This window comes from Parus major, chromosome Z (assembly GCF_001522545.3).
Source record: "Parus major isolate Abel chromosome Z, Parus_major1.1, whole genome shotgun sequence".
Lineage (NCBI taxonomy): Eukaryota > Metazoa > Chordata > Aves > Passeriformes > Paridae > Parus > Parus major.
The window spans coordinates 36592046-36620025 of NC_031799.1; the positions used below are offsets into that span (position 1 = coordinate 36592046).

The following is a 27980-nucleotide window of genomic DNA, read 5'->3' on the forward strand; positions in this document are numbered from 1 at the left end:
CCAAGGAAGCTTGTTCCTCCTCTTTAACTGTGGGCCTGAGTGGCTGGGAAGCACATGTGATTGAATCTCAGATCCTGCTTGGGAAAACCTCCTGTCGACTGGTGAAAGTGCTTTGTATGCAGAGCTTTGGCATACTTGTCAGTAATGATAATAATAATTAATATGTCTTTCCTCTCTTTGTGCTCTCAGGGTTTTATTTTGGTTTTTTTTTCTTTTTTTTTTCTTGTACTGAGAACAAGCTAAATGCATTACTCGATGTGATTTCTATGTAAATTCTACATACTTATTAATTTTTTTACCTTCCAGTCTCCTCCTTGCCTGACTGTGCCAACTCTCTCTCATGTCATTGTGTCAGTGTTTTATGCACTGCATGAAATAATGAAAAGGAGATTTTGCAATGGTGGGTGACAGAAATTCTAGTCAGCCCATGGTAGTAGAAACCCTGCATGAGTTTCACCAGAGTTTTAGACTTTTCTGCATTTTGCTGTTTGACAGAAAATGTGGAATTGCCATGGCAACTGCTCTGTCATATGATAATTTTGCTGTTTCTGTGAGATAAAAAGCATCTTCTCAAATATACAATATGCCATCCTCACAGGACAGAGCTGTCAGCATTTTTAGTGTCTTTCCAGGGAAAGAGCCTGTTGGAAAGAGGATCAGCCTCTGCTTCTCCCTTTCAGTTTTTTTCCAGATTGCTATTATTTAAAAATGGGTTTTGTGTTAATTGTTTTTCTAATTCTGTTGTTGAGAAGAATTACAGTCCAATCACTTCAAATACGAAACCACCAGAGGAAACTCAAGTGACAACAGAATTATTACCAGTGGTTTCAGAATATATAGCATACACTTGACTGTGGCTTGGTGCCTGTACCGTGTTAAAGCATCATCCCAGAGCCTGGAAGTATTGGAAGACACTTCCATTTCAGCCCTCACTAAGTTCAGTTGTGATTGTGTGTAGACCAGAGTGGGAAGCAAATTTGATATCCATGCTACAGCTGTGTATTACTAACATATTGTGACTAGTGAAGCCTTGATGAGGCAATATCCTTGTTTCACCATTGATAGGTCATATGGAGAAGGTATTCTGAGCCTGAAGGCATGTTAAGGTTCATAGGTATGTTCTTCAGTGGGAGGGATGAGTGATTTCTTTTGCCTCTAGGATCCACAGAGCCTGAAACCCACAGGGAAAAGCCCCTGAACCCAGAAGACAGCAATCCATCCTGCCCTACTCCTTATCCCCCCATCTGAATTTTGTTGTGGTAGCTATCCATTTTTCAAGGTCCAGAATTGCGGTATCACAAGTAAAGCACGTGTTTTTTCCAGCAGTCATATCCTAGGCTCTTCACACATGCATGCATCTAATACTAGAAAAGTGGACAGAATTATCACTGTTGAAGTAAAGGGTTGAACAAATCATGACTACTGCAGCCAAAACCTCAGTTTGTCGGCAGAAAAATTGGACAGTATCAGCTTATTCTGTTTCTGTTCTGGTGAGTGTGGTTGGTCCTATGCTCTATATATCAATTCAGGGTAGAAAGTAAAGTGTCTATATGGCCAGAAAAAAGGCATCTTTAATTAAAACATAGCCACTAGTTTTGTGTCTTATCTTCCATTGTATTAAAGCTAGGTGTTGTTAAAATCTAGAGGTACAGAGCCCAGACAGCAGTTTCTGTGAAGAATAAATTTTGAATGTTGGTAACTTGCCATCTTTCTCTTGTGGTTTTAGAAATATTTTTTGAATTAGTATAGTGCAACCACTGTACCTCTTGACTATAGAGTCTATTAGTGGTTTATTGTCAATTATAATTATTCCTCATTTAGCTGGTGTCTGAACTTGCTTTTTTTTGTGCATGAAAAGTGTTTTCTTGCTCATGAAATGTAGTTTGTAAGGAGAAACTAGAAACTGCCTAGGTGTAACAGTTAAATTAATATTATTTCATTATACAACTTTTAAGCCTCCTGTTTGATCCAGTGACACTCTCTGTGCATCTGCTTTCTTCCGTGTCTATCACTTTAGGATTTGACCTCCAGGTCAACCTACCTGGATTGTTGCCTAATCTTAGTCATGTGAGTAGATTAACAGAATTTCAAAGAAGTTTCTGGCTGAAGTCTCAGGTTTTTCTGGTCCAGGGACATACTCTCATGTAAATCTACCTAATGTATAGCACACCACAGGGACTAATGTCAGCAGTACATAAAGAATGCATCCACATTACCACCATGTACTTCAAACAAGCAGATTTTTATTTTAAAGAACTAACAGGAAAGGTAAATACCAGCAGGATACTAGGGGTTGCTTGAGTTAAATGCTCAGGGATACAAACCAGCTGTGTACTAGTATATTTTTGGGATGAGATCAGTTTATTTGTTCTGTGTTTGGAAAACACTTGTCACAGTGAAAGCATGAGTATTCATACATTCTCTTACAAGAAAAGTGTTTGTTTGGGATAACATGTGGCAAGAGAATGAAAATTGTACTGCCATTATTTAATTGCACTTCAAGATCACATCTGCATTTCTAAAAGAGCTATTAAGAGAGTACTTCCTCCATCCTCTCTGCTGTACTGTGTCCTTATCTTACCCTCACAGGGCTGTCCCACACGTTTCCTACCTTCCGTGAAAATCTGTCCTTCCTTACAATTTCATTTTCTCCACCAGACACTGAAGGATGCCAGTGACAATGCCCGCAAGGACTTCCACCGTGAGGCAGAACTGCTAACTAACCTGCAACACGAGCACATTGTCAAATTCTATGGTGTCTGTGTTGAGGGTGATCCACTCATCATGGTCTTTGAGTATATGAAGCATGGAGATCTTAACAAATTCCTCAGGTAAATCCATGAACAAATGTTGTGATTCTGAGCCAAAAGTGGGCAGAAAAGGTAGGTGTTACTGGTACTTAATGTTAAATTAACAACTACCACTGGAAAAAGCTGACACTTGGGAAAACAAATTGTGTGACTGGTGTTTTGTACCAGGATGTGGGGCTCTCTTTCTTTGCCTGTTTGGAAGTACCATAAAACCAAGCCTTATACCAAAGAAATATTGTTTCCAGTATATTTCAGTGTATTCTGAAATGTTTGGTTATAAATCCTACAGTAGGAATGATTTTATTACAGGCTTTCTGATAACACTTGGAAGAGCCCACTCAACACCTATTGCTATCTGTAGGTGTCAAAGAGTTTCTGAAGTCTAACCCCTTTTCTTTTCCCTCCTCTCACTGTTTTGGAAAGACTGCTATAAACCTGCAGCAAGAAAACTGTGAGCTATGGAAACTTCTTCTAGTTGGAAAATGCTATACTTTGGGGTCCAGATTAAGGCTTTATTTCATAAAGCTATTCAGGAACGTGCCTAGGAAATCGAAATTTGGCAGTAGAGCAGTTATAAATAAATAGATGACACATACGGTTCACAATAATAGGTAACCCATGATCCAGGAAGCCATGAACAGAGGCCTCGTGTATGTGCCATTTCTACTAGCTTGCACTTTTTGACATAAAAATAAATAGTTAAGAGATAGCATTTGCTTCTATGTTAAAAATGTAAGACTATTCTTTCCATGTCTCCTGTGTAATTTTATCTACAGATATCGAAAAGGAATTTCAACATACAGAGGTCTTTCCTGCTAAAGGTAGCTAAGGATACCACCATTTTGGAAAGATATCTCTAACAAAGCTGTAAAACAATCAGAACAGATTGTTAGAGATGTTCTGTTAAATGGATTCATATTTTCTATATAACTGAAATTACTATGATTGCTAATGCTACCATTTATGGCATATGTGAAATGAGTTTACTGTCTTTCTACTGCCTCTTGAAAAAACAGCCACACCATAACACAAATTACATCAACTAGCATCCTCCCTTACTGGCAGGGTTGACAGGTTTGATGAAGAAACTGGGATCTGAACTGGAGATGCAGAGCAAACACTACTACTCTTCCCAGACTGACTGTCTCTCTGGCAAAGGATTTAAGTTTATTTAAGAATTAAGGGCATTTACATTTGTCTCCTTGGTCTTCTTCTGTGAATCAGGAGAGAGCTGCAGTTTCCCCTAGATGCCACCCCAGTACATTTTCAGAACACTGAATTTCCATTAGAAGAAGCCAGATTCTCAGTTGATGAGAAATAATTTCTTACTCCATAAGAAATACCTACATCTTGATTCTTTTTGATTCGCCTTTTCTTATGTTGTAACTCTGATTTTGAGTTATTGTACAGAAAAGTATTTTAGCAGACAGTGTATTTCTTACTTTAATGCCTTCACATTTAAAAAAACTATTAATCAGCCCTTGTCTTTAGAACATAAAATGATTATGCTGGGACAAGCTGTTAAACCTAAGCTCCAATTTGTCATTCCTCTCACATTTTCTGCAGCTTGTGCTGCAGACCAGAGGTTCATAAAGTGGGCTGTTCCATATTTCTTACCCTGCAGCGCCACCAAAGGCTGTTGGGGAAAAATTGATCTGAAAATTTAACCCAAATGAGCCTGGATGCCTGCATGCAGCCAAAAGCTGTTTGGATCTAGAGCTACAGCCTCAATCTTGTGCCTGCCCAGTGCTTGGTGTGTGGACTAGTGGACGATGTGGCTGCAGAGAATATCTGTCAAAGTCCCTGGCTGTTGCAGATACTGAAGATCACCTCATTTATGGCCAGCACGAAGCAGACAAGCAAGCTGGGTGGAATGTTAAGAATAATCTACAGATTCCATTAGATACAGACCGTGTCCTCAGGGAGACTAGCAAAAGATGAAAAGTTCTCTAATTTAGAAGCTCAGAGGCTCATGTCTGAGAGTACTTATTAAAAAAAAATCCATGCATGATAAAGGTACACTATTTTTCAATAGGAATTTGCTTGTGACTTTTAGTTGGAGATTTCATATCTTCCCATTTATTCCTACCCCCATCAACCTAGTCCAGATGAACGGCAGCCTGAACATACCCTATGGCAGAAAGCTGCTTTGCCTAGTACCAGATACAGTCCCATCAATGCTACACACCCTCCTTTGTTTCTTTCTCACGTCTGTCACATTGCTCATGAAATTCTTCCCTTGGGGCAATTTTAGTATCATATTTCTAATTGGTAGTGTCAGATTTGGTCTCAAAGATTTTGATTAATTTGGAACTCTTTTCCAAACTCCTATGCCCTTACCCTAGAGAAAAATTAAGGCCTCACCTCTGTTGAGGAGGGAAGAGAAGAGGGGATCTCTTTGAAAGAATACTTTTCAGGAATGGAATAAAAAGAGGGCTTCTGAAAACACAGAAAAATAGAATGGATGGAAAAGGATATTTAGAACATTATAAAATGTGTCAAATGAGGAATGATTTCCAAATTACCTCATTGATTGGATAAGGATTAGCTAGTAGTTCTTCCTGTAAAACATTGTTAAAACATTGTTAATATGACTGTTTATATATCTGTATCTTCAAGATCCTAGGATGTAAAGGCATACCAGAGCTTACATAGTTAAGATGGGTAAAGCTCATGTGTTCCAGTACTACACTGAGCTTTCCTAATGCAAAATATCTCTGTTTTTGATGAAGTGCATATTAAGCAGTTGATTGTTGCTTCTTAGGGACTTGCTAGGTCTTGAAAAACTCGTATTTCTGAAGCTATTTTGTTTTTCCAAATAGTGTGTGTTTTGTGTCCTCTTCCTATTGTAAATAATTCCAGTCTCAGGCAGGACTCACCCTTGGTGATGAAATAAGCAAAAATCCTTTCCTGCTGTGCATTTGGATAGGAAATCAGAAGTATAAATTTAAAATTTCTGCCCTCGTTTCTCAAATGGAGAAGGAAGTTAGCTCTTTCTTGTTTAAGAAAATGTGGAAGGGTCAATGGCCTGTATCCCTATAGAAATGAAGGAATGCCAGTCACAGGAAAAGTGACGCTGTGCATGCCACTTCATTGCCTTTCCCTCAATTGTTTTTCGGTCTTACAGAGTGATAAGACTTTCACTTGGTTCCCAAGCAGGTTTGTTTGTCAGCCTTTCTCCAGAAAAATTACTAGAATGGAACAGGAAAAAAGTGATGCTTTCTGACAGATGGGTACTATTGTGAACACATATGCCTTATTTCCTTGAGTAATATATATCCAGTTTGTAATGCTCTTCAGAACACCACTCTTTCACCAATGAAGGAAGACAGTAAATGAAAAAAGCTGACAAAAAAAATAATCCCTATTTCAATAAGTAATTTATAGCACTTCTGATGGAGTTGTGTGGGCCGACACTCACTAATGCCTTTCACTTCTCCATCTTAAAAGTGGCCTGTCAGTTTATCAGATTGTGTTTTGGTGCAGGGCACATGGACCTGATGCAGGACTGATGGCAGAAGGCAACCGTCCTGCTGAACTGACCCAATCCCAGATGCTTCACATTGCCCAGCAGATTGCTTCTGGTATGGTTTACCTGGCATCGCAGCACTTCGTGCATCGGGATCTTGCTACCCGGAATTGTCTGGTTGGTGAAAACCTGCTGGTGAAGATTGGGGATTTTGGGATGTCTAGAGATGTGTACAGCACAGACTACTATCGGGTAAGTGAACTGCTGTAATAAGTAAAAACCTAGGTCTTGTTCAGTCTTCTTACCACTTTGCTGTGACTGATTCTGCTTTTACACTTAACCATCTGTCTGTCAGGTAATTTAGAGCCTAGCATATGGAGAGCCTGGTTCTGAATTAAAAGATTTTTGTAAATGTGGAGAGTTAATCAGAGTAGTTTGTCGTGTTTTGTTGTTTGTATATGTTGGGTTTAGATTCTAAATCACAGAAAGGTCTTTTTCTCACGATGAAAATTTTACATGTTTGCTTGGCATGAGTCAAGAAGCAGCAGATGAAAAGGAAGAAAATTTGGCCCAACACTTTGAAGCTATTAAAATATGTTCTTAAATACTGCTAAGAAAAATGGAAATGGTAACTTTGGGGAGCAGTTGTATAATGTGTCAGTTAACTGGAGAAAACATAAGTACTGGGCAGCAGACATGACCAGTTATTTTACTCAAGAAGAGATTAGGTGAGAAGTTGTTGTATACTCAGCACCTGAAAGCTTTTCCTGCCATAAGCCAGGTCTTTAGTCCTCCTTCTTAATGTTGAAGAGTTGTTTTGCAGAGGGGAAGAGTAGCCCATTGCTCTTTTTCATTCTGACCGTTTTCCCTGAGCTTGGTTGCCATAAAGTGGTATACTGAATTTTGCAAAGACCTTCTGAGATTGAGTATTAATGATGTTGTTGACATAGTCTTTGTGCTATGTGGTAAGTTATGGAGTTGACACCATTTGCTGTTTGCTATCACATTTGTAGTTTCATGATTGGAACTGAACCTATCAGGTGTTTATGGCTTGGGGAAGGCAAGCCATGACCAAACTGATAATTTACAAACTCTGGAGTTTATCCTGTAAGGTAAACTCATCCTCTTTAAGCACATGTTTTGTATCTGCCTCTGTATTCCTTATTTCTTATTCCTTCTTTGCTATTACTTTCTTAGCAACTCAGTTTGGATTGTCTTAATAAAGGAAAGCGTCAACTCACCATCAGTGTTGGTGGGATGCCTGGAAAGAGATTGCCTCTACATCTGGTTGAGGCTAGGTAGACAGGATAGAGGAAGCTACGCATTTGAAAATTATTGTTGAACACTTAAAAGCTCATAAGTAACAGCCTCCCCTCTTAATTTTCTTTCCTTTCAAAGACAAACCTAGTATTTAGCAAACATATGATCCAAATTCCTCTTATATATTATTATTTTGGAAACTGGGACTTCGAATTATTTGCTCAATGTCTAACAAGCACAACTGCACTTCAGAGCTTGAAAAAAATATACATGATGGTAATAACTTCCTCTGTGGTTTAAAGGACACCAGTGAGCAGAGGCTGAGGTTTCTTGATTTTGCATCTGATTTTGCGTATTGCATCTTTGCACCACTTATTGGGACTGAAGTCATGTCTCTGTTCCATACCTCAGTGTTTATTGTGTTGGTCGTTACATTTAAGAACGAATATATATGCAAAACAGTACGTGTTTCCAAAGGTTGTTACAGTCAGAAGCAACATTTTTGAGCATACCCTTTGCTTATTTTTGGAAAAAAGTAGTAACTCCCCCTGCTGAATAAAAAGTACCTGCAAAAGAGGGTAGAAGCTCAGTAGTCATATGGCTTTCCTGGAGACAACTGAGGTCTGGCTCGGGCATGTGATGGTGCACAGACTCTGGCATCAGTGTACCTGCTCACATACCTCTGGGTTTAATCCTCAAGTCTTATACATGAGTACTCAAGCAAAGCTTCCTACCCACTGTAACACAAATTTCGAACACCAATGACCTTGAAAAAGCAGGAGTTCAGGAAATTCTGGGTAACCTGGATAGTCCTTCGGCACCTCTCAAAGGATCTCATTTAAGGGGTACTTTGTACTTCCCACTGTCCTTCATACAGAATCGCTCTCTTCTTTCCTTCTTCTCTCACTTATTTTTGAAGGCATAGGAGGGCTTCTGTGAGGTCCAGGGTGTAACAAAGTGGAAGAAAGAGGTAGTAGTGTGAAGATGGTGCAATCATCGATGTGAGAGAGGAAACAAAGTGGGAAAGGCAGTCATAGAGAGGTGTTAGAAAGGTGTTCTGAAAGACAGAAATGTGAATGAAGAGAGAAAGAGGTAAACATGTGTCAAGAGGGACAATGTAAAGTAGAATGGCCCCATCCAAACTGGTGGTGTAAGCATGCAGAGTGATGGAAACATCAAGCTGGGAAGTTGCTTGTTCTACACAGTAATAAAAGCAAGAAGGATGATTTCTTTGGAGCCTCATGGTCCAGCTGGTTTCTAATTAGTTTCTAATTAGTGCAGAGGAGGGACAGAGCCACAGCCTGCCATGCCACCATATTTCATACTTGATAAAAGTTGGAAGTTCCAGTTGAGCCTATGAAGTTTTGGCCTGCCCTTTCTGGGATATCTGTGAGCTGGTCAGAAGATGGTCATGAAAAAATCAAGGCAATGATGAATTCCCAGATGGCTGTCAGGAGAATTGCATCCTTGACAGGCCTAAGTCAGTGATAACACTGGAATGGCAGAGACATACCATACCTAATTGCTTATAGGAGGCTAAGTCATTTTAACCGTTCAGGCTTAATCACTCAGAGAGAAGCAAATCGTCCCCAACCCTGACAGCTTTATCTGATGCTCATTGGAGAGACTTAAACAATTCCAAAAAGTTCTGCAAGACATAGTTCATCATTTGTGGGTTTTAATACATAGGGATTGTGTTTTTTTTGGAGCCTGCCACTCAGTCATGATGTTAGATTTGCCCAAGATGATTATTTATAGCTTGCTTCTGTAAGATAAGGATGATCCCAAGTCATTGTGCACTGTTAGATTGTTAATGACATTCTGCATCAAATCAGCTCAGCTGTTAAGAGATGCTTCAGGGAAGAGGGGGAGAGAAGTAACCCTTGGACTGGGAATACATGTGATGTATGGCCCTGAAAAGCTTTCCTTTTCTCTCCCTTTATTTTTTTCTCTTTTTCATCATGCAGGAGTCTTGTAGGTGGGAGAAGTCCAGATGTACATGCTAGCATCCAATGTAACAGCAATAGGTTTTGATAGTCAGAGCAGATTAGCCTGGGGACATGAAGAAACTGCGAAGGCTTTTCTTACCCAAAAGTGCTCTACACCCCAGGCCAAAGTTAAACAACTGTCAAGTAATTGGCTTGGTCTGCGAGCCAAGCAGCTCTAGCAACACTGCTGCACTGCAATCCTTATAGCACAAAATATCCTTTCACAAAGTTATTTACTTGCAGAGCTTAGGTCTCAAGTTTATTAGGGGGTTTTATTTGTTTTGTTGATGTCTGGGGTCTGTTGCTTGATTTCCTATGCCTACAGGTCAGGATTTCCTATCTTGCTCTAAGATACCCAGGTAACACTTTAAAGCAGCATTCAGTGCTTTTAAGTGTTGACACTGAAGCCTGGGAAGAGCTATTTTGTTGTTACTTTTTTCTTGCATTCAGAGGTAACATATCAGAGTCTTTTTACGTTTCCAGTTCAGGTTTGCAAGTGATTGCCTAGTACTTGGTCTTAAAATAAATTAATTTCTTAATTATAAGGAAAAAGCTTGAAAAAAAAAAAGTAGAAATCATCTTATCCAGTACTTGGAAAAACTTAACACGGATATACTTTAAATATGCAGTCTGGTCAGCCAACTACAGGCTTGAGCCAAGGTTTTGGATAAAACTGTGATCTCACCAAACTAAGCAAGAGTTTTCCCATTAACTTCATTAGGACCAGAGTTTCAGCCTTCCCCAGTTTTATGTTTGTCCAGTGAAGGATAGACATTCTGTTTCTTATTTAGATTTATGGAGCTCAGTTTTGTAATCCCTGTTTAGCTATTGTATAACCTACTTGCCTTTATGTAACAGCACAAGAACAGCAGAGAAAATATGGACTCCTTTTCTCAGCTTGCATAAACCACTCAAAACTCTGTCAAAAGACTGGGCCTAGTGAGATTTCTGTCTTCCTTTAGGCCCAGCTTGCCTCTGAACCTAAGAGAGCTTCACAAATTAGTTTCCTTCACGTCTGGCACCGATTCAGCAGAAGACTAAGAGGATGTGTTTCAGTATAAATTCCACTGACTCCATTTCTCTTTAAAATCTTCTCCATGTTTTGTACCATTTTGCTATTTAAAGAGAGCATAGCATGTCAGATTGTAAGAAGAGACAAAGGTTACTGAGCCTCTTTTACTCTTGAAGGAAGCCATGCAATAGGTGTTATGGGTAGGAGCAACAAGAACCCGCTCCCTCATCATGCTGCCAGTAAAACACTCACTAGTACTTTAGCTCCTTCTGTTTAAGACACCAAGCCCCATAAAAATTCTAGTCTTCCAGGGAAAAAGAGAAGATTTCAAAAGTGTCCTAAGCACTTAAAGAGAAACTATGTTTGGCAAAAATTCCTGAGAGATCTTAGGTAGTCAGTCACACCTGACACACAGCGAGATGTGACAGCAATCCCCATCAGACATTTCTGTTAAAATCATCTTCTGAACTGGTGAATTGGAAAAAGCTATGTGGGCCCAAGCCAGCTGCACCAGTCTGTGGCAGAACTTGCATTTGGTGATGCCTCTCAGAGCACATCTGTCCATGTTGTCTGTCCTCAGCACCTTAGAGCAGTGTGGGACCCAAAGATGATCCAGAATCAAATAATACCACAAGAGGAAAAACAAATAGACAAGTCCTGAAAAAACCTTTAGTTGAAAAAATTAATAAGATGCAGCCTGCAAAATGTTGACAGGCTTCTTCTCAAATAGCTCTCAGGTACAGACCTGGATAGCAGCAGGCTTTCTAAAGCCTGGAATTCTAACTCCTGAATCACTCCTGTACTGTCACACAGCCCCTTCTCTCAAAGTGGGTGCTGCAAATAAGTAGAATCCTGTGCTGCCAGTGCTTTTTCCAGAAGGCTACACAACAGCTTCTCTGTCCTAACAGCTGCATTTTTAAAGATTTTTTTTAAAATCCAGCAACCTGAATTAACTCATGAGCAATAGACACCTACTGAATCACATCATTCTACTCTCTTTCCAGCCTTTAAATATGAATTGTATTTAGAGAAACTACTCCTGTCCCCTATCAGACTGTTTTAGAGGGTTAAAAAAGGCCCACTGTCAGAGAAAAAAGTGTCTTCATTTTTTTCTCCCTCACTAGCTTTCTCCAATGATTTTCACTGTGCAAAAACACAGTATTTGTATCTCTTTCTGGTACAGACATTACTAGAACTGTGAGTGGTATTTTTCAAGTCAGATTTTTCCCTTTCTTGGATTAGAGGTACCTCCCAGCCCCTAATGAAAATATGCTTCATAGTACATCTAAACTCACACAGCCTGTGTCATTGGCACATGTTAACTGTATTGTCAGACAATGCCCTGGGCCACTCTCATCTTCTACTCCCTGCAAATGAAGAACATCCCTTTTTCTTCCCCTAAGTTTTGGGTTTCAGTCCCTCAGTGAATGACTTTGCAATTCACACTGGCACATTTTGTACCTCCAGTGGTTGAGAAAGACTGTTGTTTCTCTTTTATTTTTTTGGCTTCTTTGAGGGCTGGGTTGTTTTGTTTTGGTTTTTTTAAATTAGAATTCAGGTCTTGTCTAAATCAGTGAAAAAGAACCAAAAAAAACAGAACCAAAAAGTAAACAGCTGATAGAGTGAGAAGGGTTTGTAAGGAAGCTTCCTAGATATCTGTAGCTTTGTTTCCTAATGTTTCCTTGATAATTTTTATTTAATGCTAACATTAAGTATTCTGGGATGTTTGTCCTTTTAAAAAAATAGAGTTCCCATGCACTTTCAGTTAGGACAGGAGAAGTTATTAAACTTCTTAACCTCCCAGACCTCCAGAAATGGTTACACAATTTGCCATTCCAGGCAAATTAAATAAAATATTTAAAAATACATAGAATTTGGACCTTCTTGCTACATAAAAAAAGGTTAACAACCCTTTTGAGAAACCATTTTGACACCTGTTAGTGTTAAAAGTCTTTAACAAACAATTCTTAATGCGATTTTTGCTGTTCCTTAGCAAGACCAAAGTCGCAGTTTGAAGAACAGTGAAATAACATTAAAATTAAAGGAGTGAAAAAGCATCTTGCCCACTAGCCATACCCTCCCTTCATATATGAATTCAATGCTGTAGAGTCCGTATTTCTGGAAATTGCATGATTACTTTTCTGGTGACACTCTATGAAATATTTTCCAAAAGATAAGGCTAGTGAAATAATCACCAGAGAGTGATCTTGCTTAAGCTATTTCCACTACCTAATGCCTATTTGCAAAGAGAATTAATGCATGACAGCAAGGGGCTAAAAAAAGAAAAGGCTGGTTTATCATTATTTGGGCTGTAACTAGCCAGGCAAACACCATGATACAAATGTTTACAGTGAGGAACAAGTGTCTGTCTATTCTGAAAGGGCAATAGCAGCAAACACCTGCAGGTCTCAGCTGTCACTACAGAGATGAATACCTGTGTGTGGGAGTTTGGAGGAGGCTGCACTAAAGAAAACAAGAAAGAGTTACTGGGAAGTCAAGCAGCTTGTCAAGGCATTCTCGTAGGTGTGTGTATTGAATTGTCACAGTTTGAAGGCACAGTTTGAAGGCTTTTTATTAGCTGCTATTTTTGCATCCATTGCTCAAAAGGAAATTATCTGCTTCCCTACATGGACTTCTCGGCTTTCCTCCTCCGTCAGAGGCTCATTGCATCATGTGTAGTGCTGGGGAGGACAGAGGGTTCCAGCAATCCTGGAGGACGTGCACAGATGATTTCATGCAACTGGAAACAATACCAGAAATAATAGGCCAGCCTGAGAGATGTAAATCCAAAGTAGCTTCCTTGAAGACAGTGCAGAACCTCTGAACTTAAAGTAACATAATCACAAGCAGAATTAGGTCTAATGATTTTAAAGGGCTTTCTAAAAGTCACTGCAATGTCAGCATTTAGAAACTGGTACGTACGAGGACATGGCATTATCCTGGTGACAATGGATGAGCACCATGGCTTGATAATTGTCACTACTTGCCCAAGCCAGATTATATTCTGTGCTGTGCAGGGGGCATGGTCTGTCCCCAGCTCTTACTTACACAACTACTGGTTGGATTCCTGGTTTTGTTTGGAAATATTTGGAATTACAGCTGTTTAGCTTCCTCAGTTCTTTACAGAAAACCTAATTTCAGCTTTGTCTTAAGCAAGAACAAGTTCCAACTTTTTAAATACAGCTGTAGATGTAGTCACTTCCTTCACTAAGTGAAGTTTTTTCATCATCTTCACAACAGGGTTATTGGTCCTACTTGCATCTGCATTCTGCTTCCATCTGTTTTCACCAACACACATCCTAAGAGGGCAGTCCAAGAAAGTTTTCCTTATTAGTGTTAGGAGAAGGAACATCGGATGTCCAACATGTGTAGTGTGCTGCATTTAAGAGTCAGTTCTTACTAAACTCTGTCTTGCAGGGTTAATGGCAGGTTGGTAATACAGAAAATGAGACTTTCAACTGGGAGGTTGTGGCATACTTCACTTGGCCAGATTTAAGCTGCCTTTTGCTTTAAATGTGCAAATGGAAAGATAGTTTCATGGCTCCTGAAGTACATTCTCCTTCAGTCTGCGAGATCAAAGAGTGTAAAGAGGGCAGAAACAAAAACCCATAATAACTAGGTTGAAAAATTAAGCTGATTAAAAGCCAGACTAAAGCAAAGTGACCTTGTTGCTGTGGCCAGTTACTTGATTACCCATTGAATTTCAGTGCCTAATTTTTCCTTTGTAAATCCACCCCCACTAGATTTATACCAGCATGGTTCTCATGCAGCATGTCAAGAAGTAAGTTCACCTTGAGAAAAAAAACTTGAAGCCAGGAGGCAGTACCTAGAAATATATGTTAAGCAGAAATCCTGTTGAGCTGCACTATAGCTGAAAGTGTTGAATCGTGTGTCAATCAAAATATTAAAGTGTTTGGAAATTTTCAAATGGAAATTTTTCCTCTGTTTGCTTCTGTTTAAAGCTTTGAGAATTTAGTACTCGGTTCCATACCGATTAAGGAACAGATATTACTGTTTTCAAGGGGCTGGAAATTTTGGATTTCCCACCCTATTGTTAAAGAATTTTAATGGAATGCTTTTCAGCTGGTTACTCCTGCGGTACTCAGTTGGTAAGAGCCATAGGATCCACATGCACCCCTATAGGATAACAGGAAGTTTACACAGTCATCGTCACCAGTGGCTGACACAAGCTTTTCTGTTGAGGGGCTCTTAGCACAGATGTTCATTAACTTAAAAAGTCCTTTTAAAATTATACATACAAAACTGAATCATTCTCAAAAATAACCACACATATGGATATAAATTGCAGGAAAGCAATGATTCACACATTGAAATTAGCCTTAGGAACTGCAATTTGGAGAGCTTTGCAGAACTCTGATCGTAATCGCCTCATTCCATTAAGTAGCAGCAGAGCTGTACAAAGCTATTTTTTGCAGGTGCTGAAACGATTTAACTGTTGTTTAGATGATTAGCACATAAGAGAGCCATGTCCTCAATCCCATCCAATTCACAATTTGCCAGATTGTACTTGGAATATTGGTGGAGGCCATTTCCATTGACTTTACTAGAGCCAATGTTTTTGTGCGGGGTTTTGGAAAGTGAAAAGTTTGTGGGCAACTTTTTCTAGGCATAAAATGGCAAAAGAAATTGCTAAGTAATTTCTGTTGTTTTTCTTCCTGGGCCAGGTCTTTGTGCAGACTCATAATGCCTTTTAGTAATTATGAGGAGGAACCATGTGTAAATATCTGGAGATACTGTACTGCAGTGCTACAGATTGTCACTTTTGGCAGGCAATCTGCAAAGCAATTTACAGAATTCCAAAGGTTAGCAGCTGAAACTGTTGACTTTTTGATGTGTGATGTGCGCAGTGTGAGGAAAAGATGGTGTGGGAACAAAATCAGTAAAAGATCCCTGGGAGCACAGTCGGAGGCTGGAATGGCATCTCCTGGGTGCTGCAGAGCACTGGTGCGGTCTGTGCGGCCGCCACTGCCCCCGCCGATGGTGGGACAGCACGGAAAGGCCACCCAGAGGGAGCAGTCCTGAAACGGGAATTCTCCTTTGATGTCTGGTCACAGAATCAGCTCCCAGCAGAGTCTTTGCAGGCTTCCAGCTGGAAGGTTTTCTTATGCAAATGGCCTCTCTCCTTGCACTAAAGAAAGCAGTTGCTAGGCAGTTTTCCTAAATATGCATTTTTTACCCTGGGCTGGATGAACAATCGGCACTCTTTTGGCCCACAGAACTCAGGAAGCACAGGAAGGAAGAACTAGACAATTAGACTATGAAGTGCTACGTGTAACAGGATGGATCGAGAGGATAAGAGGACAGCCCCAGCTAGTAATAGAGCCGAGGCTACGGATCTGGCTCTGCAGACTCGTGTGTGCATAGCAAAGAGCCTACTGGTGGTGATGGAAATGGGGAACAACTGTGTGACACTGCAGATCATTTCCATTTTCACTGCTCTCTGGGTCCTTTTTCTGTCCAGTAGAGCATGTGTCCACTCCAGCATGGAGTGGAAGGGAAGTCAGGAGCAAAGATTTAATCACAGGCTGTTAGGATCAGTGACAGAGAACATGCAGTCAGACAATCTGTGGTTACCTGTGTAGCTGTAACACGTATGCCTTTGTGAAATGTTTTCAATACCAGATGTCATGAACAGCGGTGAAGTTTTTGACACCTTGTCAGGAACAGCTCTCCAAGCTCCCTAGAAGGTGAGGACTCCAGAAATAAACTGATACCACATGTTACAGTCTCAGGAACTTTGTAATTAGACTTCAGAGATAATTTGGCTTTGAATTAATCTAGTCTTACATAAAATGGAGCCAAAATATGCATAAAATTCTGTCAAGCTTCTAGCTGTCCTACCTTAGGAAGAGATGAAGGCCTGATTTAAGGTGCATGACAGAACATGCATCTTCTATCAAGGACAGATATAAAAGAATTATAAAATATTGTGGTGACTCAAATACTTCTGCCTCCATCAGGTGGATAAACAAACCTCCAAAAGAAAAGCCATATGGGTGGGAAGTAACTTCATTCATTCCTGTGTACTGAAATGCTTTCAAGAAAAAAAAACCCACTAACTTAATACCCTTGAATTTGCTTTCAAAAGTTACTATTTATTTGCCCTTTAAAATATTCTTGCAAAGAGCTGTCCAGCCCATGAGGATTTGAAGAGCTTACATTAGATTTGATGTACAATCAGTTCCTATTTCTCTTCCACAGTTCATTTCATCCAGGGCTTGATATTGCCATAGTGGTGTCTCAGATGTTTGGGCTGGAAGCCGAGTCAGACCCATTGAAATGATCAGATAGAGCTACCAGTACTGAGAGGTGATGCAAATGAAATTTCAAAACTACTCCTTTATTTATTCTTATAATTGTTTTAATCTCCAGAGAGATATAACATTTATATTGTCTGTCTTCAAGCTATTTCCCAATGCCTTGGAAGAAGCTTAAACTATAGAACTCCATGATTTTTGAGCCTCATCAAACTATTTTTCAGTCCTCGGTTCCATGTAGCTGTGTTCAAACATTTCTTCACAAATGTGAGTCCTGGAAGTGAACATTGTAGAATGAATGTCACTCCAGTTATTCACATCACACTCTTAGAAGCCAGGATTTTAAAGAAATAGCTATAGTGTGAGACTTCTGATAATAAGAGTGTAAGGCTACAAATTTACATCTGCAAAAATATTGATCCTGTGTAATAAAGGAGTACATAAAAAAAATAAAACAGAATTAAAACTATTTAAGATAAAAAAACCCAAATCAAGATAAAATAATCTTGAGTCTACAATACAGTAAAGCACAAAGTATTGGGTTCTTTCTGTTGTTACTGAAAATCGCTTTGACTTAAGCAGTTAGCTTTATAGCCTGCACAATTTCTCTAGAATACAGAAAGACACTGGTACCTATTGAAAGAATGAGAACTTGTCTACCTCCCATCCAAACTGAGCAAACTGGCATTGACATTACTGGTGACAGAAATTTTATTTTTAATCTTATTAATTGCAAATTTGTAATGGCTTTTTATCTGATTTCACTTCCATGTTCACTGGTGGATCCACAGGGTGAAAAAAAATCACATCCCCTATGATCCAATTCTTGCATATCACACCATAAAGCAAATCAACAGGTTTTGTTGGAAATACAAGCTGGGATTTTTTTTAAACTGATATGTAAAGTGTGATGCAGTCTGAGCCTCCCTTAGGAGATTCCTTTATAACACCATCTAGTCCATTCCAAGGTGTGTGTGAAGACAGTCCTTCAGATTATTTTATGGTCTGCAAGATTATGTCTCTGTAAATCTGGATTTAATGATGTACACAGAAAAGCAGAAACCTTAACAAAGCAAAGAAATCTCTTCTCTTCCTCTTCTCTTCCTCTTCTCTTCCTCTTCTCTTCCTCTTCTTTTCCTCTTCTCTTCCTCTTCTCTTCCTCTTCTCTTCCTCTTCTCTTCCTCTCCACAGAATTTTAAGAAGATAAAAAACTGTTCATTAAAAATATTGCCAGATATTCTTTGATAACTTATCAGTATTGCAATTATTTCACAGCCAGTATAAATATAAAGGGGAAAAAAAAGAAAAAGCCTGAATGACAGTCAGGGTGATCACAAATCATTTGTCCTAATGTTTTTGTTGTCTGTGTTCCTCATACTGCCTCAGCCCAGGCCCACAAAATAAAACTGTGATGCTATCAGGAGAATATGGATTCTTTCCAGACTGATTTACCAGATGCCTGTCACCACGAAGTCGCTTTGGAAGGCTAACTGATAGGCTGGGCTCTTTGCAAATTACTGCTCTGCATGCAGTCCTTTTGCAGCTGATTATGCTGCCAATGTTATTTTCTGACGATGAGATTTAGTGCAGCATACTGCCTGGCACTATCCTTGTAAAAGATTTTTCTTGCTTGTGAGCTAAGCAAAGGGCAGGGTCTTGCATTCTTGGCAGCCTGTCATATGCATGAGCTGTTTGTTTTTTGGATTCGGCAAGCAGAGTTTTAAATCATCTTTAGCAAAACAAGACACAGAGAAAAAAGAGAGATCAAAATAGAGCTGAATATTTCATGCCATAATTTTGGCAGCACATCTCGTCTTGTCTTCTAGATTGAAAGCACCAATGAAAAAGGGAATTTTGCAGTTTTCAATTGCGTGACTTTTCCATGCTCCTTGAGTATCCTCAAATATTCTAGGACTGGTCTCTCATGCAGTATCAGCCATTTTTAGAGAAAAGGATCTAGTGTTGAATAGTTGTGTGGGAAAAGCATAATTGTGTTAAAATAAAGGTCAATGCCTATACACAGTGAGTGGAATGTGCCTTCCAACAGAAAACCAATTTGAATCTGCAAAGCAGAGATTGTATATTGTTTAAAATGTATAGGTCTAATATTACTATTTTCTGTAAAGGAAAGTCTGTTGAAAGTAGTTAGAAATCCTTGCACAACTTCTGCTTGTTCAGATAGACACACACAGTTGTGATTCTTACACTAGTCAAGCTTGGAGAAACATACATGTTTGACCAATAAGTATTCCCATCACAATCTGGAAACGGGCTACTTGGTGGGTTTGGAGCTTGTATATGCACATATATTATTATTCAGTATTAACCTGGTTTTCCACCTCGATCAACTTTAGTTAGTAGAATAAAATGGCATAAATAGAAAATGAGGAAAGTGAAGGTTGTGCTATACTGCACACAGGAAAAAGCCCTTCAAATACATATTTAAATACAGCTAAAATGGCATAAATTAGAAAATGCAAACGAGTTTCATGGAGAGGTTTATACAGTTCCACTGTACAGTGTGAGACTGAAGGTACATCTAGTCTGCAGACACTGCTAGCTCAAAAACTGTGACACAAGCTTGATGCAGACTGCAAAGCTATTCAGAAGCAGGATGAATGTTCCTTTTCTGAGGCACACACTTCTTCCTCTGTGCTACTCACAATGTCCAAGCTAGTTGCTTTAAATGTAGCTTGTGTGTTTATATGTTCTCAACTGTGTCATTAGGGATATGGAAAACAGTGTTATGCTCATTAACATGATCAGAAAAAAAAAAGGTATGTAAATAAAGCTTCCTTCCTTAGTTATTCCTTCTAATCTATTACGTCTTGATATATTTGTTTAAGATGGAAGACAGAAACATGGGGAAAAGAAAGGAATATATCTGGATCTATTTAGCCTTCAGATTACATAAAATAGAATTCATTAATAATATATATATAGATTAATAATAATTAATCTGAACCTGTAGTTGAATAACTTCCTATTGTAAGTAAAGTTCATAGGGCTATTGATGGATTTAAAAACTGCCTAAGAATCTCAGAATTCCTAGCTTTAAAATAATTGTGACCCCAAAATTTTGGGAGCGCCTGTTTTCTTGCTGTCCTTCTGCTGCTGTTCAAGTCAACTTTGAAAAATAGAAAGCACTAGTTGTTAGGTTCAGTTTAAGAACTGGAGGAATGCAGATTTGCTTTAAATAAAGATGCAGATAGTAGATGGAAATTATGTCCCTAAATCACATATAAAAGTGGAGAGCAATACATTGCAGAACTGTTGATGATTTAATCTCTTAAAGGACACAGAAGGTAAGCAAAAATACAAAAGAAGGAGAGGCTAATGGACAAACAGGGATGCAGTGAAAAGGGCCAAAAAGCATTTGAGATTGGCTTTGAAAAGAATACTAAAATAGACAAGAGTAGTCTCTTGACTTTTTAAATGTCAAGAGTATGAGGAGGAAAGTGTTGCCACTGCAGACATGATGATGTGGGAAGGAGACTTAGTTTGGCCTGAAAGCAAAATTAATTTCTCACATTGGGTCTTGGAAGGATAGTGATAAATATGAAGATACAGGCAGCGAGGGCAATGGAATGAAGACTATATTGAAAGTTAAACCTGGAACACACATAGAGAAGAGATCCTCGAACAATGAGGGACCTTGGCAGCCTGTTTTATGATTGGAGACAAAGAGGCCAGAAAACTCTTAAAGCAGCATAAACCAGCCCTGCTGCCCTAAGCAGAGGTCCTGCCCTCCTCTTGTCTCAACAGCTAATTCCTGCAACATCTGCTTTTATGCACCAGCATCAATGTTTCTACAGCCACTGAGCAAACTTCATTAATGAAACGTTCCAGCTGAAAAACAATTCTTTTTTCTTGGTTGCAGAGAGGGCAGAGTACTTCTCCAAACCAAAGTGCAGCACAAGGGCATTCCTGATTAAAATCTTTGTTGGAGGAGAGTCTAAAAGAACTGTACTATATGGGTGCTTCAAAAGGCTAAAATAAACACTAGAGATGAAAGAATACTATTGAAACTAAAGAAAAATGCTCACATAAGAACAAATTAATGCAATCTGGCTATCCAAGAATTTAAGCAAGAGACTAGAAAAAGATTTCTAACAAAGCATGGGATTCTTTGACAACCTGTGAACACAGAAGAAAATAATCTCATTTTAAGGTGGTACTGGGCAATTTATGAAGGGAATGATTCAATGTAGACAAGCTATGCCTTAGGATGTAAGAGGACCAGAGGACTTGGTGTGCTCCACATAATTCTTAGTTTAGGTACCTTGAAGCACATGAAGAACCAAAACTCTTAATAGTGTCAGAAATACTTGGTTCAGCAGAGTGCGAGCATAAGTAGCAGTCTGAAGCACAGATAATTTTGCCTCAATCAATTTACCCCATCATTAGTTTTCACAGATTATTCAAAGCAGAGCTGTTAGTATTTCTGAAAGACATTTCAAAGTGACTGAATTTTCAGGGCAATGAAAAAGTTTTGAAAATATTTGCTATTAATTCTGCAAATCTTATTTGGAACTTCTTGTCTTCTGTCACTGTGTATGAAACTACACACACAACAGAAAATCAGGTTTGACTATATCTTCTCTGTGACTATGACAGGAAAAACACATCTTTTAATTCAGCATGCATTCTCCTCGTCCTTGACTTTGATTAGATATAATTAAACTTTAACTCTCAACATTCCAGTCAGGTTGAGTTCTAGTTTTTCAGGTGCTTCTATTTGACTGCAGTAGAAAATACTGCTTTATCTTGTTTACCAGTGTCTTCCATTACTTATAAGTGAAAGTCAGAAGATTTTAAAGGATGAAAACATGTAATAGCTCTGCTTCTGCTACAGCTGTATCTCCTTTCTGTTTTCTGCACACTTTTTTTTTTTTTTTTTTTTTTTTTTTTTTTTTTTTTTTTTTAAGAAGAGTGACAATTTAAACTTACCTTCTCAGCTCATGACCATTTTGGAACCTGAGTGGCTTCTATTACAACCCTTGCTGGTTTGGTGAGGTGGAAGCTCACTTTAGCTCAAAAATTGCAGCTTTGTTGCGAAGTGAAGTACTGTAGCTTCCACACTAGATTGTGCTGGGTTCTCCCTGGAGTTTTAATGTATAGCAAATTCATCACATTCATTATTACATATTATATGCAATACTCCAAGCTTCTTTCAGACCAAGTACAAAGCCATTACAGCTTCAGTCACTCTAGAGTATTCAAGTTCTGAAAGTCTCTTCACATTCTGGAGATCCCAAATATGATTGGAAGCAGCAGCAGTCTGACACGGATATGATGACCAGGACACTGAGTCAGTCTTCCTGAATTTTGGATAGTGGAGATAGGGAATGGACAGCCTCATTTTCCTGTTGGACGTAACAGAAGAAGATGTAATAAAGCAAACCTATACCTGTTATTCTCAAAGGTGAATTGTATTTTCCTCTCAATCCACCTTCCCAACAGATTTTGTGACTTCTAGAAAAAACATAATATTTGGTTAGAAGGGGACCAGTGAAAGTTGCCTGGAAGTTAAGCATCCTTTCTTCTATTGCTGAGTTTGGGACCTGTTGAGTAACAACAAGATGAGCTATTTGATTTCTAGCAGGTATCTGGGTGCCTTTTTCTGATCTTGGTCTTCACTGCAAGCATTGGGAGCCTCAAATTGAAGGAAACATAAGCCCCAGGGTGGCTATGGAAATTTTACTCCACACTGAAATCGCAGAGGATAAAACTCTGCAACTGTAATTTCAGTTCTATAGGATTACTCTATGCCTTTTAAAGAGCAACTACTCAGAATTTAAAAAAAGCCTGGAGACTTCTGCACACAGGTGGGTTAAATTACAGTTATTATCAGACAGCTATTTCAAGATTACTACCCTCTGAATAGCAAATCCCCCACTGTCATGAAACACAAACAAAACATGAAGTTTATTTGTCCATCCAAGATTCTCCTGGCATTCAGCTCATAATGTGAAATTTGCAGTCCTTCACCTCAGCACTTTGTTCTGCTTTATAGAAAAAATACCCTGACCATTAAAGTTTCTAGTGTGTCAGACTAAGGTCCTGAAATTAAAAGTCTTAGGTACTCATTTGGTTTCAATAGTTTTTCATGTGTAATTTTGATGCTAAAATTGGTTCTCTCACATGCATGAAAGAGCAGGGGAATGCAAATACCCAGATTTGTATTGTTGTTGTTGTTTTCCACTTCTGTGAGATCCCACCTTACAGTGGGTGCTGCATTCAGCTCTGGGGCCCCTGACATAAGAAGGACATGGACCTGTTGGAGTGAGTCCAGAGGAGGGCCACTAAGGTAACATGAAGACAGGCTGAAAGAGCTGGAGTTCTTCAGCCTGTTTAAGAAGAAATTAGAGAAGAAGAAAAAGAAGAAATATTTAACAGCTTCCTCATTTGCTGAACACAGTCTATAAAATGTTCAGAATTAAAAAGAGATTGTATGGAAAAACATTATAAGATCCTATAATCAAAAATGTTTTCCATAATTCATTTTCTGATTGCTAATGGCACTGGGCTCTTCTCTCTAGAGGGAGAAAACCCATATGTATCATACATGTGATATAAAATATAGATAAAAATATTTATATAGAAATGATACAGTCATAAACATGTGAGCAGTTGCACTGATAAAGTACATTCACAAATGTTTCTGCCTTTGTCCACTACACATAAAAATGGTTACCCAGGGACTTGTAAAATGCCAAAGATCTTGAGACATTTCATTATGTTTTAATTCAATATGCAAAGGTAATTTTTCATTTTCCTAACAAATGAAAGGTTTAACCCTTTCCTACTGAAGCAAAATGCACCTGGTACATAAAAATAAGCAACAAAGTGAAAATTCAGCCCATCTTCAAAATCAGACATCTCATAGATACATGTGGCTCTCCATTCTAACCTAATCTTCTCTGTCTAGGAGGATACTCTCCTGACCTTTCTACTCTGCTCAAGCAAGTTGAATATTCAGACTCTCCACCCTTTCCAAAAAATGACTGAGCCTGTTCTTGGATATGAATCACATTTTCTTATAATTTACATGTTTCACCTGATTTTTGTGGGAATTTTCTTATACTGTGACAGAGTCTATAAGCTCAGGATGTGGCATGTTAGAGGTCGCTTCCGGCAGTTCCCATTATTACCTGTGTGTGAACCATTCCATAGGTTTAGTCTCATCCTTGTTTGCATCTACTGGTTCTGTTCGTTACTGTGGGAGAAAACTCCAGAATTTTAGTATCCATTATGTATAAAAATACTTTCATCTGTTCTGAATTTATCTCCTGGTAGTTTTCTTGAGTATTCTCTTGTTACAGTTCTTCCAACTTTGTTAATAACTATTCTGCAATAGTTGTTGACTGACCTCACTTTATCCATCATTTCAGTGAGTTTGTAAGCCTCAACTGAAGTTTAGTTCTCCTGTTTTGTGCCTTTTCAATGCATTACATTGCATCCTCCTTGAGATCTAGAGATCAGACTGCACACTGAAGCCATGTGAGGGGGTCACCTTTATAAAGTGCCATAATTATGCCCTGTGCCGTGGTGCTGGTACTTGTGCTGGTGATGCTCACTGTCTTTAGTTTTTGTGGCAGCTGTTGCTTATTGAGCTGATTATCACGCATTTAGTTAACTGCATTGAAACTTATCCCCCCGAGTTGGACTATCTGGCAATGCCCTTCCATCTCTAGGCTACTGAAGATGCTGAATGTAGCTGGTCATAGCACTGACCTCTGAGGACTTCAATGCTGCCTTCTCTCCAAACAGAAGTGACTTTGTAGTCTTACTGCTTCTTGTACTTTAACCAGTTTTCACTCCCTGAAAAGGCCTTTTTTAAACATTGTAGCAGCCTTTAATTTTTTTTTTTTAATAGCCTGTGATGTAGAGCCTTATCAAAGGTGTTTGTTTTGAAAATCCACATATGCTTTATCATCTACTATATCATCTTTGTTCACACTCATTCTGTGAACATCACCTCTGGGCTGATAGAGTGGATCTCTTTCTGCAGACTTTTTTTTCCACTCTGTTCAGAAAGATACAGACTGATAGGTTTTTTTCCCATGCATCAGCTCTCTATTTTTTAAATGAGAAACCTGAAGTTTCCCACCTACATGCCTTCTGTCTCAGGTGAATCCCTGGTAATGTTAACCACTTTCTTTATTTGCTTGGGGAAAAAAAAAATCTTTATCTTTTTTTTTTCCCCCCTATTATCCTTCAATATTTTTGTTTCAAACATTATTTCCTATTTAATAAAATAACTCTCAATTGCACGAAACCAGAGGCTTACAAAATGCTGAAAATCCTGTAAAATAGTTTTCTTTCTTAGTTTAGACACCTTTATATCTTCCAAATATTTCTGCACTAATTCATCTTTTATGTACCAATTTTTGTAGTAGCAAATCACATGTGACAGACCAAGGGTACTGAAATTTATAATGGCTCAGTCCTTTTTCCTTTTCAAATCAATGGCAAGATCAGGTGCAAAGCAACATAAAAGTCCCTGAAAAAAAAAAAAATTCCAAGCAGAAGTCTCCTTTGGTGGCCTTAGCTAAGGAGGAAGAATCCCTTTGGGGAGCCAGTTGGGCTGTCTGTCCTTTGTTGTCATGCCTGAGACCTGCTCCCCTGCCTGCACTGCAGGTCCCCCTGCTTCACAGGAATACCAAGCAGTGCTTTTGTTGGGTGTCTTGGGTACTTCGGCTCCAAAACCCTGCGACACTTCATGGCACAGCAAGTTCTCACTTGTATCTGGAGTAAATTTTCAGTACTAAGCTGGTTGTTCAAGAGGTTGGAACAGAGGAGAGCTGAAACCTTTGTTATGTCCCTTGCATAAGTGGGTCTGCCTGGGACATAAACAGCTTCATCTTGTCTTCAGAAAAGTGCTGACCCAGTGGGGTTTTCTTCTTCCCTGTTTTGTTTGTGTATTTTTGGGAGTATGCCAGTTTTATTGACCTTCTGAGGGCTCCCTTCATGAATAAATCATATCATAGTGAGCTTTGCTTAGAAAAAAGACACACAAGGAGATTCTCCGTTGCTGGCCTGAGAGCTTACAAGGAGACTGGGTAGAAGTGACAGGATCCCTTGAAGGCTGAAATTAGGGTGCTAAGGTTGAAGCAAACATTCGTTTACCTTTATTATTTGCCCGTAAATCCTCAGGGGACAAACTGAGGACAAAAGCACAATTCCCATAGCCACACAGCCTGAAGCAGAGACCAGAATTCTTTTGGACACAGAACTGGTGTTGAACTAGGTGCCTGCCCAGAAAAGGCATCAGCGCATACAGACAGTGCCACAAACGCTACATTTTCATGCGACTCCAGTCCAGCAGTTAGCCTGGGAAAGGGAGGCAGGACTGAAAGGCTGGGCAGAGGATCACAGCCTTATTGCCTAGGCAGGGGTTTGTCCTCTGCCAGCTTGTGCCTGAGGCCCCCTCAAACCATTTGCTTGCTGTAGTCAGCCCTTTTTCTGGCTACAAACAGTCCTTGAGATGTGTGATCCATATTTGGGATTGTCAAAACCCCCTTGATGGTATGATATGTGCATACACTAGGGTTATTTGATCCAGACAGTAAAAATGTATGGGAGGAAAGGGGCAGAGAGGTATTTGAATCATTGTGAAGAAAAAAGCTGGTAACAGAGGGTTATCCTGTTTTTCTCCTCAGTGTCTGATTCCTTATGCCCTGTATATACTCCTCTTGTGCAGTGCCTTCACAGAACAGCCCAAACCCGTTCCTGACACGGTCAGATTTGCACCTTCCCACTCCTCCACTTCTATTCCCCCTCCAGCATCCTTTTCTTTGAGCTTCACCACTGGAATCCTCTCCCAAGGCTGGTGCGGCAGGTTCAGGGTGTTTGACGGCTCAGTTTCCATGGCAGCCGGGCTCTCCTGCTCCCAGACAGCAGCTTAGGAGGGGAAGGGAAGGAGAGCAAGGGAAAGTCATTAAATGTGCCAATTAGTATGCAGGGCCAGGCAGCGGTGGCAGCGGTAGGGGTTCCCGGGATGCCGCGGGCCAGGGGAAGAGGGCTGCAGCAGGCAGGAGCTGAAGGGTCAGCTGAAGGGGAAGAGGGCAGCAAGCAGGGATCTACACCAAACACTCTCTCACATACAAGCTCTCCAGCACCATTCCCACCCCACTAGATAAATGGTATGTGAAAATGGAGGGACAGGGACAAAAATGATACGTTCTGAAATGACCAACCAGCCCTCATGATGACATTCAGCTGGAGAACTGCAGGGAGGGGAAGGAGTGGGGGAACTTAACTTGGATAAAGACTTGATATTTTCTCTGCTGCCTCTTAGTTTGTAGGCCATGGCAGAACGGGATTACAGAAAAGATGCAGCTTGGAGACCAGGGTGTATTTTTATAGGAGCAGATGACAGGGGTCTGGTAGATTGTAGTTATGATGCCAAGCAATATGCTGCCCCCTCCTGCAGAGCATCCAGTTTCTCTTTACATTAGTCCTTATACTAATTTATTGGCCTAATCCAGTGGTTTTTTTTTAAAAAAATCTCTCTTCTGTTAAATGGTTGTAATTTTTTTTCCTGGGTTGTACTGTTTGACAGTACTTCAGTAAAGCTGCCTCTTACTGAAATTTTATGCAGCTGTGCAGGATCTGTAAATGTTCTGTGAGGCTTCTGAATAAACAGGGCAATGTAACAGTCTGTCATGGTTTAATCCCAGCAAGCATCTAATTAGTGCACATCCCCTTGCTGACTCCCCACCTCTGTTGGGATGGGAGGGAGAGTCAGAGAAAGTAAGGCTTGCAGGTTAAGAACAGTTTAATAATTAATATAAAACAAAATATTATAATAATTATTATTTTAATATATATTTATATATTTAAAATATATATTTATATTTTAAATAATAATATATATAAATTATATAAATATATAATGAAAAGGGGAGGGGCAAAGGAATAAAACCCAAGAAAAGAGCGATGCACAATACAATTGCTCAGCACCTGCCAACCAATGCCCAACCCATCCCACAGAAGTGATTGGTGGCTCTCAATCAACTCCCCCCCGTTTGTGCAGTGAGCAAGATGTTCTACAGTAGGGAATATCCCTTTGGCCAGTTTGGATCAGCTGCCCTGGTAGTGCTCCCTCCTGGCTTTTTGTGCATGTGTTGTCTGTCAAAGGATGGGAAACTGGAAAGT

At 39.5% G+C, this 27980-nt stretch overlaps 1 protein-coding gene across 2 annotated transcripts in view; it reads left to right on the forward strand.

Annotated features, from left to right (window-relative positions):
• The window catches only part of NTRK2 (neurotrophic receptor tyrosine kinase 2), a 198518-nt gene that overhangs the window by 149139 nt on the left and 21399 nt on the right, over positions 1 to 27980 (forward strand). For both annotated transcript variants that reach the window (XM_015652980.3, XM_015652987.3), the window contains 2 exons: positions 2659 to 2831; positions 6297 to 6531. In XM_015652980.3, the coding sequence (XP_015508466.1) occupies positions 2659 to 2831; positions 6297 to 6531 (408 nt within the window). The remainder of the gene's footprint in view (positions 1 to 2658; positions 2832 to 6296; positions 6532 to 27980) is intronic.